Below are 19087 nucleotides of genomic sequence, written 5' to 3' on the forward strand. Positions count from 1 at the left end.
TATTAAAAAATGTAATGTCTTTTAATAAACACCGTAGTATGACAAGCATTGGATAGAATGCTTCAGACAACAAAACGTAGAAACTGAGTTTTTGCAGTAAAATAGAGATGGAAGCAATGTCTATGAAACTTGAAATTTGACATTTTTTTCTTCAAATTGTTACATCACTGTTAACATCCAAACATATTTGGTTCTACATGTTTTAGGGTCTGTTTAATTTATACAAATTTGAAACTATGGATCTAAAGTTTAACCCAATGCAGTCCTAAAAATGTTATTATAAATGCCATAATTGATTAATATTGAAACAGGTGTTATAAAATATTGGAATTAGCATGAAAACAACTGAACGTTTATTTCATATACCATAATGTACCAAGTAACTTTTAAGCCATATATAAGCAGCATTTAAACACCCCCCCCACACACACACACACACACAAAAAGAGACAATAACAAAAAGAAAGCTCAGTTCTGCTTTCGTTTTTTCAATTATATTCATTAAATTTACTATACAATATTCTCTATGAATAAAATGTGTGAAAAAAAAGACAAAAGGAGAATGAATTTGAAATGTTCATTAAATCCAAAATTACCATACAGGCATCAAATATTAAAATGATGTTATATTTGTAGACAGACATGTTATGATATTAACTATATTGTACTATTTTGAGGACATAAATGAATTTACTTGTCAGATTGTAAATGGGTTTAAACTAGGAATATAAAATAAAAGCTATTTTTAGGGTGTCATGAGTTTTATGTTTGCTTCAGATAGAGAATGAATTAAATCTAGTACTGTATGTAATTCTTGTAAACCCGAACTACAATTTTACCACTTAAGTGTGTCATAAAAATAGAATTTTACCACTTAGGTGCGTCATAAAAATAGAATTTTACCACTTATAAAAATAGAATTTTACCACTTGGGTGCATCATATAAATAAAATTTCACCACTTAGGTGTGTCATAAAAATAGAATTTTACCACTTGGGTGCATCATAAAAATAGAATTTATCACTTGGGTGCATCATATAAATAACAATCATTTGATGTTTTGGTCGACAGCATGACTTCCTCTCCATGTGCTACACATGCAAAATTATTGACACACTTGACACTTGACAAGAAGTCAACCTTCTATTTTGAACATCTAGCACAAGGTAAAATGCTACAACAGGTACCAAGAATTGAGCATTCATAAGACTGCACTCTGCATATGTAATATTAATAATAATACAAGTTGTCACTCGAAATAGTGCTCAAAGTGTTAGCCAATCACCCTTCCCCTCCTCCAAGAAAAATGCATAAATCATATTAATGACAAAATACCCCCCCCCATATTGATGGAACTAGTGTATGACAGTGTGAGCTAGTCCATTGAAGTAAGTTATATCTCTTTAAAGTCATGATATATAGAGACTGTAGTACACAGGAACTTGATGACTAAATTAGCACAGAGCTGGCATTAATCTGAATCTATGAATGATAAAGTTTGACCAGTTATTCTTACCATAATACATCAATGCAATTATTGTCTTTCCTATTCAGGAGTGAGCTACCATATGTTAATACTATCCTAGTAATGGTACTCTCTCATACAAGATCTTTGAAGTGTTAAAAGTATTAGCAATAACATTTTGACTTGTTCTAAATTTCATCACAGTCTATTCTATACTACTAGAATCCAGAATCAACTTAAAGCTGCACTAAGTGCAACTGGAATGGTTTTTTGAAACTGTCTGTTTGATCTAATTACTTACTGAAAAGTGTACACCCTGAACAGTATTGAATCACCTGTGGGTAAGTGAAGTTGTGTAGCTGTACAAATAATATTGTATAATAAATCCTATCAAATTTATTTGTGTGTCTAAAATCAGTGCCCCCCCCCCCCCCCCATCATGCTCACAATTTCAACTTTTACTCTTACATATTGATGAAATCGACATCTGATTATTATGTACAATGTCTAATTATTGGTATTTCAGCAATTTCAATTGAATATAATGTTGGTTGGTTGATCAAAAAAAAAAGTAGTACTCCAGTAAGTACAGCAAGTACAGCTTTAAATCCATGTTTGCATATAGCTGATTACATTTACATTGACTTGTAAACATGACAGTGTATAAAAACAAAACAGGTTAATCACCCCTAGCAAAATGTTATATAGTTGTAACTAGAACTGTATTGATGTAGGCTGGATTAGTAAAGTGACTTCAACATTATCCATGTCAAATCCCATTCAACATTCCGACTTTTTACAGTTTGCCTGTAAGGAATGCATTTCTTTGTATGGTAATACCCACAGACAAGGAAATCTTCATTCGGTAATAAATACCTAACTCAGAAACATTCTTAATATACCGATTCCTTTACAAAGTATTCTTCAGCAGTCCCAATATGAAAACTTTTATGATTTCAACTGTATTGTACAAATGCATTCAGGTAATTGTCCAAGTCTTGTTTTAATACAAAACAATTGTATTCAACATAGTTGAAATATTTCACTTTGTTTGCCAAAAAATTACATAAAAAATGAAAAAAAAATGTCATTTATGTTGTAAACTATTTTTTATCCTAAGGTCTAATCAAGCAAGTGTTATTTTATACTTGGTAGGACTTCTAGATATGTCAGTTTGTATATAGTTATTAAAAAAACACACCTGATAGTGATTACATATGACGAATTATAAAGTTTATTACAAATTAAACATTTTCTCTGTGATGATTTCAAATTCTGTCGACCTGAAAATTTTTGCTTAAGACTTGTTTTCGCTGATTTTGCTGGAAAACAAAAAACACAAAAATAAGTAGTGACTAGAATCCCTTTTTGTACATGAACACAGTGTACAAGTCTGGGAATTAGTAAAAAAATAGTCTTTGCAAACTCGATGAAGACTGTAAAATCACAAAAAATGTGTAACAGCAAAAATATCTAGGTTTACAGCATGTTACAAAGTATTTTCTATAGTTTATGATATTGAGAACATAAAGTGATTCTAATTATGTTGCTCACACCTTTGAGAATCATGCATTCATTGGGATTGATTTCCAAAAAATTGATTATTTGAACTGTTAATGTTGCATGATGCAGTATGCTCTATACTTTCCTACTGTCTACACATTACATTATGGCCAGTAGCAGGTAGTGACTGTTTATGAAGTGTCATTATCTGTATGTGAGAAATAACAGAAAGAAGGAAAACAAAATAAAAAGACCCTGTTGTAGTTTTAAAATACTGTTATTAGCGATATATATGCATACAGTATTAGTACTTGGAGGTTTACTCGTACTAGAAACTGTCACATTGCAGTATAGGAACAGTTTTACATGTCAAGTATTATCTCAAAATGAATTCAAGTGTGACACCCTGTCCTTGTTTGTGCTCTCTATTTTTGAATTGCAGTTATGTGTGCAATATTAAACTTCCCAATGTACATTTTTGGAGATCATTTCACTGAAAACAGTGTCAATAAATATCTTAAGGAGCATGCTCATTGAACATCATTAGAACAATTGACAGAGATTTACATATGTAATCATGCCACTGCTAAGCTGTAAATCATTGTGGCCAAGCCATTGAGATATATAAACTCATACATGTATGTGTTAGCTTTCAAGTGTGATGTGCTTTGTGATGTTTTCAGTATCTTGCTTTCATCTCCAGACGCCATTTTACATTGTATTTGATTGTATTGGAACAAGTAATCTGCTTGATGGGGTCATTTCATGGCCCATTACTATATACTTTATGTATGCAATTTGGGTAGTAATGATTTGGATTTTGGCAGAATCCTTGCAATCAGTAGTAAATGTTAGTTTGGAATGTAAACTTTATAGCAGAGTAATAGGTAATGGCTAGCCACAGCCCCCAAGACCTGGCTATCTTGAATGACATTGTCAACCCAGATGGCCAAGTCACTCGGCTATATAAAGTAATAGCCAACATTGAACAGAATACTGAACATAGTCCCACGATTTCAATGCTTCAATACAGACACCCGACACTAAACATCGATGTGTGAATGCTTGAGGATGGAGAAAAACCAGTGTCTGTATGAATGTAATGAACCAAGGCCAAACAGTCCATTCATAGATGTAGCCTAAATGGTACAGAAATCTAATTTTAAAAATCAAATGAGATTAACTTTCTAATTACTTTTCTTTCCCCATTGTAATATTTTGGTTTTTGATCAATTCATTTATTTGTATGAGAACTCAGACTATCTGTTTCCTGACACTGTCTGGCCAGTACTCACATTTTCTTTTGATAGACTGATACAGATCAATGGTTGTCATTTTCCCCATATTGTAGTATTGGCTGGTTTTACAGTCCTCTACCACGGTGTACATATAGAATAATGATTGGAACAAATTATTGCTACACTAATAATGCTGAAAAGTAACATTTTAACAAAAGTATATACTGTATAATTCCTGTAGAGTACTGGCTGTATATTACCAGCTTTTCAAAAATGTACACAAACTTGTAATAGGTCTTTTTAATAATAAAATCATTCCATTTTTACCAAATTTCAAAACGTTGTCCTGTGTCTATACTGCATGAATGAAAGAAGCCCACCAGATGGTCTTGTTCTAGATGGTATTAACCTGAAGGACTGGAGACTAATGTTTGGTTTTTTCCTGAAGTCAATGAGTATCTCCTTCTTTACTTTACACCAGATGTCCAAACTATCAACCATTGAAGTAAGTGATATCAGAATTATACAGCTCTGCTGCTTCTGCACAATATACATGTATATGAAGTGAGGTTATATTTGTGTCGGTGTCTGTAAAATCAAAGGATAGGGAATAGAACAGTACATGAGGATCCATTCAAAGTTTGTTGTTGCTGGAAACGCAACAATATATATTATACATTATAGTCGCATGGCCTCCATATATCACTAGACAGCCTATCTACTCGATGGATCTATGACTCTACAACACTTGCTCATGATTATTCACTTGAGAAGGTGTATTGTACAGTCACAGTTTCAACAAGTAGGGTAGCAAATTAGTATGACAGTCACTGATCCAGTGAGTAGACAGACTAATCACTAGAGGTTAGATTGCCCTTGCTGAGTTTTGTACAACTGCTACAGGATAAAACACATACCACATTCATGCATTCTAATCTGTCAATTCCATAGAACAGCAACATTCAATCGTTTTCTTACCTGCAATAGAGCCAACATGACATAAGGTTTAAAAATAAACATTTATTTCATTCAATTCATAACCCTTGTTACAAAAGTATAAAGAAATTTGTTTATTCTTAAAACAGTTTATTTTACTACGCATTGTCACTCAGTAGATATGACTCTGGTAATCCAGCCTTCGGTTAGTCTGTAAGGTACGCTGTGATAGGGCGCCCTCAAACATTGGCCAACCCCTAACAGAGAGGAGGCCGGTGAGGGCGAAACGTCAGGACGTATCTTACAGTCTAGCCTTCGGTTTACTAAAATAGGTGCAAACTAAATCTATTGTTATTCAATGTGGAAGATTACACAAGTGAGTGATAACAGTTCCTCTGTTGTGCAATTCTAATCACCCTGTGATCAAGATAGTGTAAACATTGGAACTTGGAAGTCCTAAAACAGTACACTACAAGTTCATGGAACTCTCAATAAAACTATGCGATGCCTCCCTACTGAGATTATAATTAAACCAAAGTCCATTCTAATCACTACTGTATCAACATGTTGCAACGGTTACAATAGTTTTAGTTTGTGTCATATCTTGGTAAACTCAAAGGCTCAATTACCAGAGGAATACGAGTCATGAAGTTTGATATTTCAGTTTAAGAAGTACAATTTCTATTTCAGTACATAATATATTCTGCATATAGCAAATAATTGGAAGCACTTCACGAGTACTGGTACCAATTATTAAAAGTATGGGTGTTACATTTCTAGTAACGGTGACAAATGAGACCGGTAACCACAAACCATATATTTATAACACCAGGGATATGACAATATTAGAAATAGCATTCAACTAATGAAAATGATAATGCACATTACCAAAAAAAATCTGAAATAATAGTAAATAAAAAAACCTATAGCACACAACTGGAGGAAGAAAAATAACTTTGTAATAAAGTATAATAGTATAATAAAGTATAAAGTATAATAAAGTATAAATCACAAAACTGAATAGAAACCCCTGTTTTTAACGGAAGTTGTTTACCATAGAAAGGTACTTACAGTATAGTGTACATTGTACAGTTGTCATGGTACAGAATGATGTTTACTACACAGGATCAATAAATTACCGAGACATGTTGTTGATTTGGTAAACATTCTACTCGACATGAATAATTTACTATAGACTGGTATTACAGCAAGTGTATATTTTTTTGTATAAAAACTATGATTTACATGGAAAATCCACATTTTGAATCAAGTCCAAGTTCTTGATATGTGTGAATTTGTTACTGCATATATCTTTAACCTTGAGTATATAAATAGACAACTTGTCAGACTAAATCACCATGGGTCTGTTGTGTAGAGTGATGATGCTGTTACCATTGTACCAATAATTAAATGAAAACCATTCAAGTGGCAACACTTTAATTGCCTCAGTTGTTGTAGTAGATAGATAGATAGATAGATAGATAGATAGATAGATAGATAGATAGATAGATAGATAGATAGATAGATAGATAGATAGCGAGAGATAGATTGATAGATAGATAGATAGTGAGAGATAGGGAGATAGAGATAGATAGATAGATAGTGAGAGAGAGATAGATAGATAGATAGATCGTGAGAAAGAGAGAGAGAGAGATGGATAGATAGATAGATAGATAGATAGATAGATAGATAGATAGATAGATAGATAGATAGATAGATAGATAGATAGATAGATAGATAGATAGATAGATAGATAGATAGATAGATAGATAGAAGCAGTTTTACTGTTTGTAATTGGAAGACAAACATAATGGGCATGGAAGAAGGATGAAATAGTGTATGTGTACGCTCCCCTTGTAAGTTGTATCTTCCCTGAGGAACTTCATATCCTGCAATTAACATTAGGTGAGGCTCAAAACAGTAACCATAAATATGCCTCACTACCCTTTAGCATATATCTATGATTGTTATTTTTTACATTTTTACATTTCTTTGATTAATGTACGTTTGAAAAGAGAATCCTATGATTTGACAAAACACACAATTCAGAATCTAATTTACTATTGTTTAATTTGAGAAAATTTCATGAGTTATATGTTTCAATAAAATTCTTACATTGTAACAGCCCTGTCCCCACTTGAATTGATTTGAAATTTGTGATTCGGTTTAGTTTAATTGAATCGAAACTACTGAAAAAGTATCAAAATTTTCATAGAGTTTCAAAATCAATCCATGTTGGTGCATGACCAGTGTCTTCCAAGAATTTCACAAAATCTTCTGGTTTCATCCCTGTGGTGGCTGAATTGACCATGGGATGACAGAATACCTTTTCATGTCCACCATCAATTACATCTTTATCTAGTAGAAGCTTGACAGCACCATCCTTGTCATTGTACAAAGCTAGTGGCGTAACGCAACCCTGTCCGACACCTATCTTTTCCACCATCAATGCTTCATCTGCAAACCGAAATCCTCCTGGAGCTCCAACGAACTTTGCAACTTTGGACAAGTTCACCTGTCTGTCGTATCGCGTCGCCAACAGCCACAATAGTCCCTTTTTCTTCTTAGCATAAAGGAAGAAGTTTTTTAAAGCAGGACCATTTAGATGTTGAATGTGTGGTATCATAGCTTCAACTGTAAACACCTGTCAAGCAAAATTTTGAAGAAGAATATCATGATATAATTGGTTAAAAATTCTTAAATAAAAGCATATTACTGATTGTTCATCTGATACACCATAACCATTCTACAAATTTAAACAATTGGTGATTTTACCTTTCTGTTTTTTTCAAAGGACTTTGCTTATTTCATTTGCCTCAATTCTTGGATGATTGTTGAAATTTCGAATAATATATATTTAAGAGCTACTTCTTTTTTACTTTTACACCCATTATTACTTAAATTTCAAAATAAAACAATATCAAAAGAAATAAAATTCACACGAAATCGCAATTTATTCATCTTGTTAAAACAAGGCTAAATTTTCTGTACTCTAGGTGAAACATGGATTGTATCTTGCACACGCCTGGGTTCAACAAAAAATATGGAATATATATTCTGGTCATTCTACATCATGACAACGCACATCAATGTCATGACAACGTGTGTCTAAGTCATTGGTTCTGCTGTGTTCGAAATATGAGTTAAAACACTCAAAATTGCCACTATTTTCCCTTTATATTACTGCAGATGGTATAATTATATTATTCCCCAATATTTGTCGTCATTCAGCCTGAAAATACTTGTGACCTAAGGGTAATGTCACTACTCACCTAGCAACTTGTAGTAACAAGGGCCCCTTAGGTTACTTGTATTTTCCTTGGCTGAACCATCAAAAATATTGGGGAATAATATCTACATTGTATGATGCCAAGGGTTACATGTAATTAAAGACCTGCATCAATGCCATGAAAGATTTGTTATTGTTGGCACTTCAGCATAGCAATTGATTGATTGATTGATTGTATGAATGTCTGCAGCAAAAGTTTCAGTTATCAAAGGTGAAATGAATATAGTGCCCTCTTTCACACTAACTGAATATTATCTTCCTGATTGCACACACACACAAAACTAGTATTCTATACACTATGATAATGTTGCTAAGTTACACATGTTTGTGTAAAAACTTCTGTACAAGTGATACCAGCTAAATGGGCCAACCTTAGCTCTGGATAGTGGTGATGTTGATACTCAGACTTAGTCCGAGTACCAACGTCACTGTATCCTGAGCTAAATCCAAGTAATTGTATCACTGTTGCATACTATCCTGAGCTACCGTTAAGTCCAAGTATCGATGTCAGGGTGGTGTATTATCCAGAGCTAGTCCAACCCAAGGTAATGTATATACTGTTGAAACTGTTGATCATTTACAACAGTTACCAATATTTTAAGTCAGAATTGCATGAAACTTGTATTACAAAAGTACACTATAATATCATTGTGTATGTGCGTATGTTCTGATCTTATTTATTTATTTTATGGTTTATTTATAGTACTGGCTGAAATAGCGACAATATAACAATTGTGAAAGTCTTTAGATTTATTTTTAAAAAAAAGAAATAAGCAAATCAAGGAATGGCTATTTCTTTGGGAATAACATGATTTAGGTGATAAACATATATTCGACTAATTTTTTCTGAAATTTTAATAATATCTTTTTACCTCAGGATGCTCAACTGTGACTATATCATATCCACGTTTTTGAAGTTCTGCTAAAATTTCTTCCTTGCCAGCAGCGGCGGGTTTAGGTGTTGTAGCATCTCCCCCACTGTTCGCAGACGAGCTTTCAGTTTGGCTTTGTTCAGACGACATTCTGATGCAATGGGGTCGTATTTTAATTCGTACCTGTACCAGTTGTTGCAGTTGCCGCCGAAGCGTCGATTTCTAGTTCGGTGAATGTTTATGGTGGGCATGTGTAGGTCAACCCAGGTCATCAAAGAGGGCGCTGGAAAGAATTTACTCGATGACGTCATTGTCATACCCAAAATCTAAACAAAATGGCGCACTGGTTTCACAGGAATCCCATCAAGGCGACTGCTGTTCAAAATTTCGACCTGCGATCAATAGCCTCTACTGGCTCGGCTAATAAGATATGCAGGTAAGTCACCAGTGACAACTTTAGTCGAAGTTTTAGGGTGGATAAATTGTATACATCTTTGACTTCCTCAACCGTAAACAATGTACCCAGTCGATGACTGCAGTGGATATGATGGGACCATGGATCTATTATGATCTCGTGATGAGACTCACATTATACTTGGTCAAGTTGGTGACTATGAGATGTGATATTCCTGGATATTAAATGACATCAGCTCAGAGACATGGTTTTCATGATCACGATGTTGTTTACACGAGCATGATGATTAAAGCCAAGTCTTTGGGGAGTAAAATAACATTGACCAGGGGGTAGACCTTACACATCATAATATCGATATCTGTTCTTGCTATAATTTATGAACAAGTACTTTAGGTGATTCATCATCTTGTGATTGAAGTGATCTTGTGTAAACTCACACAGGGTAATGATTAGAATGTAGAGTGACTGTACTGTGAGTGTTTGCAAGACAAGGTACTTTTAAAGAAGAAGAAGAGAGTTAGGTTAGGGTTTTTGTTTACTAGGTATAACAGCAACATGGTCTAGATAGTATTCGCTCTGACACGGAAGTATGGATTATACTAGTACTCCCAGTATTAGTCTAGCACATATAGCATAGACACTGAAAACATGTCCCTGCTACGTTGATTAAACCACGTTACCCTCGCGAGGAAAAGTCATACCTGATTCACAAAACTTGAAGTATCTCTCAATGACACTAAAGTTATTTGGGTGATGAATGAAATTATTAACAAGGCAGTTCATCGTTAGCAGCAGACATGAAGGATTATTGTACAAATCCAATAGAACTCTTTATTTGTCATCGTAATTTGTCTCCAAACTTTGCTTTGTTAGTAATACTGATTGATTTACTTTTTGTGTTCATCTTCTTCTTTTTTTGACAGTGACTTGAGAGAAGCTCGTACCAAACTTCTAGACATTGTTAGCAATCCCAACTTAGAAATCAGTAATCTGAATAGTGCTGTAGAGAACTACTTCTCATTACTACAAGGTTTTGTACAGGCAAGTGATGAAAAGGGAGGAGAGAGTAAACTGAGATACAGTCTCAAATTCAAATGGACAAATACATTGATGGGATATGAGGCAAGGTAAGAACAATGTTTCTGTCTTTCACATTTTCCTATTTTACAGTTTCACCAACAAAAGGAGTGACAACAGATTACCTAATTCATCATAATTCCAAGCATATTATGTAATTTCATTGAACTAATAATAAATAATATTATTAAATTTCACCAGTCTGAAAATAATTGGGATATTAATTCAATATTGAATATTAGAAATAATATATACAGGAAGTCAGTAAAGTTAGCAGAGCAGCTAAATTGATCAAAGTAATGCAAAAGGTTTGATAACTACATTTTCTGTAAGAATGCTATCCATGTTTTGCAAGTTACTACAAATCTTTTATTCGTGTTATTTCCAGTTCACAACAAGATGTCATCTTTGAAATGTGTCACCTGCTATGTAATGTAGGACTGTGGTACAGTAAACATGCAGCAAAACTAGCAGGAGAGAAGGAAGAGTAAGTCTTTAATATTAATTTACAATTCATGTCTGCATTTATACAATGATTATAACATAAATTGTGCTCAAGATGAGACCCTCAAATGTCAAGATATTCAGAAATCATATGGTTGTGTTTAGTTTAAACCTTCCAATGTATATGTTTGATTTTGAAAAGTAAAAATAGCAAATAGCAAGGCATGTTGTACCATCTCTTTCATAAACTTGACCTTGACTGTGCAAAGAGTTTATAGTAGAATAGTCATTGAATATAAAGTCACCTATGTAAATGTATACTATGGCAGAATTTCTTGGCATGTGAGTGCAAGTGTGGTGTAATCGGGGTATTTGCATGAGTGCTTGCTGTGTTCTCTGTGGTCGTACTTTCATGAGTGCAGTGAGTGAAAGTGCAGCAGAAAACACTGCAAGCATGAGTACAAATACCCCTGAGTTTCCACACTGGAACTCACATGACGTGGGGTTCTGTTATTATTACATATGTTTATCTGAGATGTCAGATTTCTGTAAAAATCATAAATATTATAGAGCGCGATCATGCAATTTCATGTGTAGCGAACAATTGTGTACTTATTTGCATATCATTTGCATACAGGTATGCATGTGTTTGGTATTGCACTGCAGTGAAAATACCACTAGTATGTGCGCGTGCCAGTGCAAGTAATCACTGTTACATCAACATGTAATACTAGCTGGTACATTATGATTTTGAATTGAATAAATGTAATTCATTTCAGAGTATCAATGGATGAAGCCAAAGAAGTCCATACATGTCTGAGAACAGCTGCTGGTATTTTTAACTATGTTAAGGTAAGTTGAGAGAAAGAGAGACAGCTTCAGGCTCTGCAGCAGTTCACTTGTCTTGCGTATTCATTTCATGTTTATTAGCCTACTGCAGGCACCTTATAGATTGGCAATAGGAATGACCTATTTTCATCATGTCCATCTGTCTATATGTACAGACAAACTTGGCATATATGTCAGATTTGATAGGATACATATCTATCATGTCTTTTTGCTTCACAACCTTGGCTAATTTGGTCACATGCAGATTTGTTCATGTTACTAAAATTAACATTTTCCACAAATAATTCTAGAAGTTGAATATGTAGAGACTCTATTAAAGCGTTATCGCCTATATGCAAAGTTCTCTTTTATACTCGCATCATATACTGGAACAGTCTCTCGAATAGTTTGGTCTCCATAGATCTATTAGAATGTTAAGTCTTCACCCTTACTAGTGCAGAACAAATGTGCATGCATAATCATGACAGATACTTATAAGTGTTACAAGGTAAAGACAAACAGATGTAGAATGTGTAAAACATGCCCATGTATTTACTTTTATAGCATTCATGTGGCTACTATAATGAAATGATCTTGTAAGAAATTTGTATATAATTTTTGGTTTTACAGGAAAGTTTAGTTGGAAAATTATTGACTACTCCAGAAAAGGGTGAAGATCTTGATACAAGGATACTGGTTGCATATGTTGAACAATGTACAGCAGAAGCACAGGAAGGTATGTATGTATGTATGTATGTATGTATGTATGTATGTATGTATGTATGTATGTATGTATGTATGTATGTATGTATGTATGTATGTATGTATGTATGTTTGTATGTATGTATGTATGTATGTATGTATGTATGTATGTATGTATGTATGTATGTATGTATGTATGTATGTATGTATGTATGTATGTATGTATGTATGTATGTATGTATGTCTGTCTGTCTGTCTGTCTGTCTGTCTGTCTGTCTGTCTGTCTGTATGTCTGTCTGTATGTCTGTATGTATGTATGTATGTATGTGTATATGTAAATTTGATGATTCAACTTTCTGGTATTTGGACAGAAATAAAAATATGAGTTCTATGAATGCAGGAAACATGTAGTTACTTCAGCAGCCATTACCAGAGTGATAGCAGTTGCCCAAACTTCTTTATATTGTTTGTCGTACGTTGTCATCATAGTCACCCAGCTGCTCCATACATAGAATACTTTCTTTGCATATTCATCAATACTATAATACAGTCATATGAAGAGGTTAACGTGCATATTATAAATTATCACAAAGTTCTAGTGATGCAATACTTATTTCTCTTTGTATTGTTTTACAGTCACCGTTGCTAGAGCCGTAGAATTGAAACACAGTTCAGGTCTGATATCAGCTTTAGCACATGAAACAGCAAAGATTTTCCATAATGCTGATAATTCATTGACCTCACTTGATGTGTCTTTGGTTGGAAAATGGAGGAAGTATTTACAGTTGAAATATCTATTCTACATGTCATATGTAAGTGTATATATAGTCTATTCTGTGTGGTCTATGTAAGTGTATATATAGTGTACATATGGTCTATTCTGTGTGGGCTATGTAAGTGTACAGTCTATTCTGTGTGGTCTATGTAAGTGTATATATAGTGTATATATGGTCTATTCTGTGGACTATTTAAGTGTACAGTCATTTCTGTGTGGTCTATGTAAGTGTATATATAGTGTATATATGGTCTATTCTGTGGACTATTTAAGTGTACAGTCATTTCTGTGTGGTCTATGTAAGTGTATATATAGTGTATATATGGTCTATTCTGTGGACTATTTAAGTGTACAGTCTATTCTGTGTGGTCTATGTAAGTGTATATATAGTGTATATATGGTCTATTCTGTGGACTATTTAAGTGTACAGTCTATTCTGTGTGGTCTATGTAAGTGTATATATAGTCTCGTTTACATGTCATGAGTAAGTGTACATATACCAGTAGTCTATTTACCGTCATACTACCGACATCATCTTCCCTAATAGGTATGCTATGTCATTGCCAAAGGTAATGAGTCTTTAACTAAGACTTGGTGTGTGTTTAAAATACCTATTTGTGTCATACATTCCATTTTATGCCAGTCTGTTTCTTCCAATATGCTGTAGAAAAGTGACATATCTTGTGTGACAGTTATTATGTATGACATTATTTATATTAGGTATATTGTCTAAATACTGTAACTATTGCTTCTATTGCAGGCACATTGTTTTAATGGTGTGACATTGCTGAACAAGGATAAATGTGGAGAATCAATCAAATGCCTTCAAGAGAGTGAAAAATGTAAGTTATCAGATAAAACAGTTACTGTAACATATAATTAGATATCTGGTATTCTCCAAATTTGTGTCTTCAGCCTGGAAAAATGAGTGACATAGAGGGCCTTGTCATTATGAGTCATATAAGAGACGTGACAAACTCATTATGTCATGAGTATTTTCTAGCTAAACATTAGAGAAATGAAGAAATATATGGAGCATCATATAATTAAATCAGTGAGGTGAACATTGACTTTCATACATTTCTCCAAACTTCATTGTATAGATCTGAAGTGTTTTCAAAGCCATTTCAACCAAATCATCACTTTTCCTCTGTATTTTTGCTTCTATAGTTTATGATAAAGCCGGGTCAATGTGCAAAGACTATGCTGCAACCAAAGGACCAGGTTCTACAGCTAAACCAGCTGACCATCTATTCTATAAAAGATTAGCCTCTGTTGTCAAGACAACATTGGATAAGAGCACAAGAGAGAATGGTTTTATGTAAGTTACAGATTATACAGAGTATGTGTGTGTAATTTACCATGTGTAGTTTTATAGGAGCTTTATCAATTAATGGGTCCTGTTTAATCTGTCCATTGATCCATGCACAGCCATATCTCTTTCATGAGTGAATTTCAACCATTTTCCATTGAATACGAATATAGGTTACTTTTTAGTACTGCCAAATATGCTTCAACATCATTACATTTCTGTTTGATAAAACAAAATGAGATGATTTGTGTGAATGTGTGTTCTCTGTGTTTCAGTTACTTCCAAAAAGTTCCTGAACAAGTTCCAGAATTAGAAGAGAAAGCAACATACGGATTAGCTGCTCCTCAAGAATACCAACTTCCAGGAATTCATTCCTCCTGGACTGAAGGGACGTACAGTGGTTTTGATCTCAGTAAAGCACCAAAAGAAGATGATGTAAAAGTAAGACAAAATTCTGATACATTTGCATCCTGTTATTTGACTAATATCATATAGGCTGAATGTGGTCATCTTAATATTACCAGGAGGTGATATTTCACACATGTAAAGATAGTTTAGCAAAAGCCAACATCATGAAGCACTTGTATATCTGCATTCCTGAAAACTAGGGCTGTTTAACAATAACCTGACTAAAACTTTCAACAAATCATTAGTTGTTCTGATGTATGGTATACTATTTAAAAATTGCATTTGAATAACTACTGAAGGTAAAATATGAAATTCTAAGTAAGAAATTTTGATTTGAATTTGCTATGATACATGTACAATTGCCAAAAAAACTAAACGTTTTGAGTTTGATAAATTCTATTTAATGATTTTGATATCCTTGCAGGACAAGAAGAAAGAAGAAGATATTAAACCAATCAAAGAAGCAGACATAGCACAGACTGGAAAAGATCCTAAGAATTCTAGTGGATGTGTAGTCTCTTAGGTCAAAGGTCACTGTATGCAGCAATTTAATATTTATCAAATTAAGACCTGCTAAAACGCACATTTTATTCAGGTGGTTACAGTAGGCATCAAACACAGATCACTCATCAATCATTTATTTACATGACTACTTCATCCAACAAGCAAACAAGGACTTGTAGGACTGACACACAACTATTTGCTGCTTTCTCTACAACTGTCAAACTGTTCTACGCAAGCACTGAATGAAAGCACTCGCTTGACTTCATATTATTGATATGCAGAAAGGTGGATAAGTACTGCACCACATAAATTACTAATGCTTTAATTGTACAAAGATATGTGAAATAAGAATATACATTTTATAAAAAGTACTAGGTAGATTTGATTTCAAAGTTCTCTATGACCTGTAAAACAATTATAGTTCAATTCTGATAGCATGACTGTAAGGTTTAATGTTACATGTGAATACAGTTTTGTCAGTTCTGATTGACAAGCTTTGTCAAGCTACCTGTTTGTGTGGTTTACCAATAGGCAGGGTTTTAACAAAATACAATATGTGGTGACAATATATTTGAAGAGCTTCATAGTATCTTCCACAATAATGTCCAGGTTTAGAATGTAGTATCTTCCATTTACTACTTCCTGGTGGTATCCAGTGTGTAGTCCATTATGTGTACCGACACAACAAATGAATGAAAAATCACATCCTGTGATATTAAACAGTCTTTATCTCAACTGTAAGTTCTTCATTTGGTGAATGGTCCGGATATCAGAATTGAACTATGATATGTCTCAATTGACTGTATGCACATAATTCAAGGACATAGTATACAGGCATGGTACTCTTTAAGAGGGCTTTTCTAATAATTTTACGAAATTAGTTAAAGGGTTCATGTTATTACTTTTTTAATCATAAGGTGCATTTCATCCATGTCTAGAATCTAAGTTTTGTTTATTTCACGTCTAGATCTGAAATAGAACGCATAGGTTTTAATTTTACTCCACAATTTGTCAGATAACTTATCTCAATCTTTATTTTAATATCTTTCTTGGACCTTTTATTTACATCATTAGTGCAAATTCTTTTTGTCAGTTTTACATATTTATCTTCTTTTTTTCCCCTTTTTTTCCACAAATGAACAAGGTTCAGTAGTGCTATAGTCATGGTACAGTCTGTCTGTTAGTCATGCTGTCTGTCTGTCTGTCCATTTCTAATAAACAATCACTAGACAGATTTCTTTAATATTTTGGGGGATATTTTACACCGTGTTCTGTCGTTTATTTGATCAAGGCATAGTTATATCAGTGATATACAAATTAGGACTTTTGGTTCAGAAAAGTAACTCAAGAAGTACCAGGCAGATCAGTGTGTAAAGCATGCAGTTGTGCTACAACGCCATTGTCGCTATTTTGTTTTTATCCCTAGTATGTCTAGTTCAGAAAACTGCCCTTAGACGTGTATTTTATACCACCATCAAATCTATATACTTAAAGTTTCGATTTTATTTCTAAGAAAAAACATTGCATATTTCATATAATTCTATTGTAAACTGCAATTATTACAGTAACTGTTGTACATAGCAAACCAATAAACAATGCGCCACATTAACATTGCCTACTTTCACAAAATCTAAATTTAAATGTCAAAAGTTTTATAATGTAGCAGTAGTACACACCATGAAGGTGAATGAATGGTTTGCTTCAGAGGCATTTATTCTCTGTTTTGAAATGTATAATATTATCTGACATGTGTCACAGCCCACAGGTCTGTTCTACGATAAAGTAAAATATTGACCAACTATTGCTAATAAATATGTCCTTTCCATAGCATTATGTAGGCACATGACTAGCTGTTTAACAGTAGAGTGTGTAGCTAGTGACAAAGAAACTGATCATTTATTTCTGTATATATTCAATACTAATGGAATCATTATTACATATAGGGTATGTATGAAGGAATACTTTTGGATTTGTTGGATTTTAGTTTCTTTATATCACAGTACAGGAATATTCATGATTATATATAAGATTTTAAAAATGTTAACCAATTTAGTTCAAAGTTCTGGAAAATAAAAATGTATTGCAATGTATTTCTTTCTTTAGCCCCAATCACCTTTTTGTACAAATAGCTCTAGATATACTGTAAAACACAAGACTTGATTATGTGTCTACCTATTATTATTAAATTTGATCTACCTACTGGCAACATTAGCTTTGACCTTGACCTTAAACCTCAAGGTCAAATGTCAAAATTGGGCCATTTTTTATGCAGACTAACATTTTGGTTGATTTCCATCAAATCATAATATTAATCAATCGGTCAGTTCAATATATATAGCTCCAATGTTCTGTTCAGTGGCATTGAATGGTATAGCACAATGTAAGCTTTAGTGAACGAATAAATCTTCAGTTTTGTTTTCAAACAACCCAGGCTTGACAAATGTCAATTGGCAAAAAGTCCCAATACAAAGTTTGGGAACAACAAGAATGAGCTACCTCGCTCCACAGGTGATTTGTCTGTAATTTGTTGTTGTAAGTAGATTCTTGTTTGTAGAACATAGAATACAACTGGATGAGTATAGTTATATGTCTTGTCAGTATTGTGACAATAGTAGTGATAGAATAGGGGGTTAATTTTATACTCCAGAAGTGGATTTTTGACCCACAATACTGACAAGACATATGGACCAGACCAAAGGGCAGAAACTTAGATGGAGGATATGTCTTCCAAGAAGACTTGTATTGGTTGAGAAAAAAATAAATACAATGTTATGACAATGCTATATATATCAGAATATCATCAGGAAATTATTTTGTCATTTTTAGCACAACTGAACTGAGGTTCAGTAGTGCTATAAGGATCACCCGACATCTGTCTGTCTGTCTGTCTGTCTGTCTGTGTGTGTGTGTGTGTGTGTGTGTGTGTGTGTGTGTGTGTGTGTGTAAACAACTTAAAGTCAAAAACTGCTGAACCGATTGCCATGATATTTGGTGGGTCTATTACCTTGGGTGTCTAGTTGGGAAATTGTTCAAATCAAAATGATCGCATCACAGGTGTGTGATTTGGGTCAAAAAATGTGATTTTTGGTCAAAAAACAAACTTAGAAACTACTAGGCAGATTGGTGCAAAATTTGGTGGGAACATTCTTAAGGGGGTGTAAAGTAAGATTTGTTCATGACATGATGATTCCATCTGTGATATGCAAATTAAGGCTAAAAATGTGTCTTTTTGGTTAAAAATCTATAATTCCAAAACTAATGAGCAGATTTGGGTGAAATTTAATGGGAATGCATCTAGGGATGTATGGACGAAGATATA

General features: G+C 33.6%; 2 protein-coding genes across 2 annotated transcripts; one reads left to right on the plus strand and one right to left on the minus strand.

Moving 5' to 3' along the window:
• Nucleotides 1-7351: 7351 nt before the first annotated feature.
• LOC144445421 (prolyl-tRNA synthetase associated domain-containing protein 1-like) lies at nucleotides 7352-9453 on the minus strand. Its single transcript, XM_078134963.1, has 2 exons — nucleotides 9304-9453; nucleotides 7352-7786 (listed from the first exon to the last, which is right to left on the minus strand). Exons 1-2 carry the CDS (start codon nucleotides 9451-9453, stop codon nucleotides 7352-7354), a joined length of 585 nt encoding a protein of 194 aa, XP_077991089.1.
• Nucleotides 9454-9638: 185 nt separating this feature from the next.
• LOC144448985 (BRO1 domain-containing protein BROX-like) lies at nucleotides 9639-18668 on the plus strand. The gene is made up of 10 exons (XM_078139382.1): nucleotides 9639-9739; nucleotides 10642-10845; nucleotides 11184-11282; nucleotides 12019-12091; nucleotides 12698-12803; nucleotides 13406-13581; nucleotides 14305-14386; nucleotides 14715-14865; nucleotides 15132-15297; nucleotides 15689-18668. The coding sequence occupies exons 1-10, from the start codon at nucleotides 9639-9641 to the stop codon at nucleotides 15785-15787; spliced, it is 1257 nt and encodes a 418-aa protein (XP_077995508.1). The 3' UTR covers nucleotides 15788-18668.
• The last annotated feature ends 419 nt before the right edge of the window (nucleotides 18669-19087 follow it).

This window comes from Glandiceps talaboti, chromosome 2, assembly GCF_964340395.1.
Source record: "Glandiceps talaboti chromosome 2, keGlaTala1.1, whole genome shotgun sequence".
NCBI lineage: Eukaryota > Metazoa > Hemichordata > Enteropneusta > Spengelidae > Glandiceps > Glandiceps talaboti.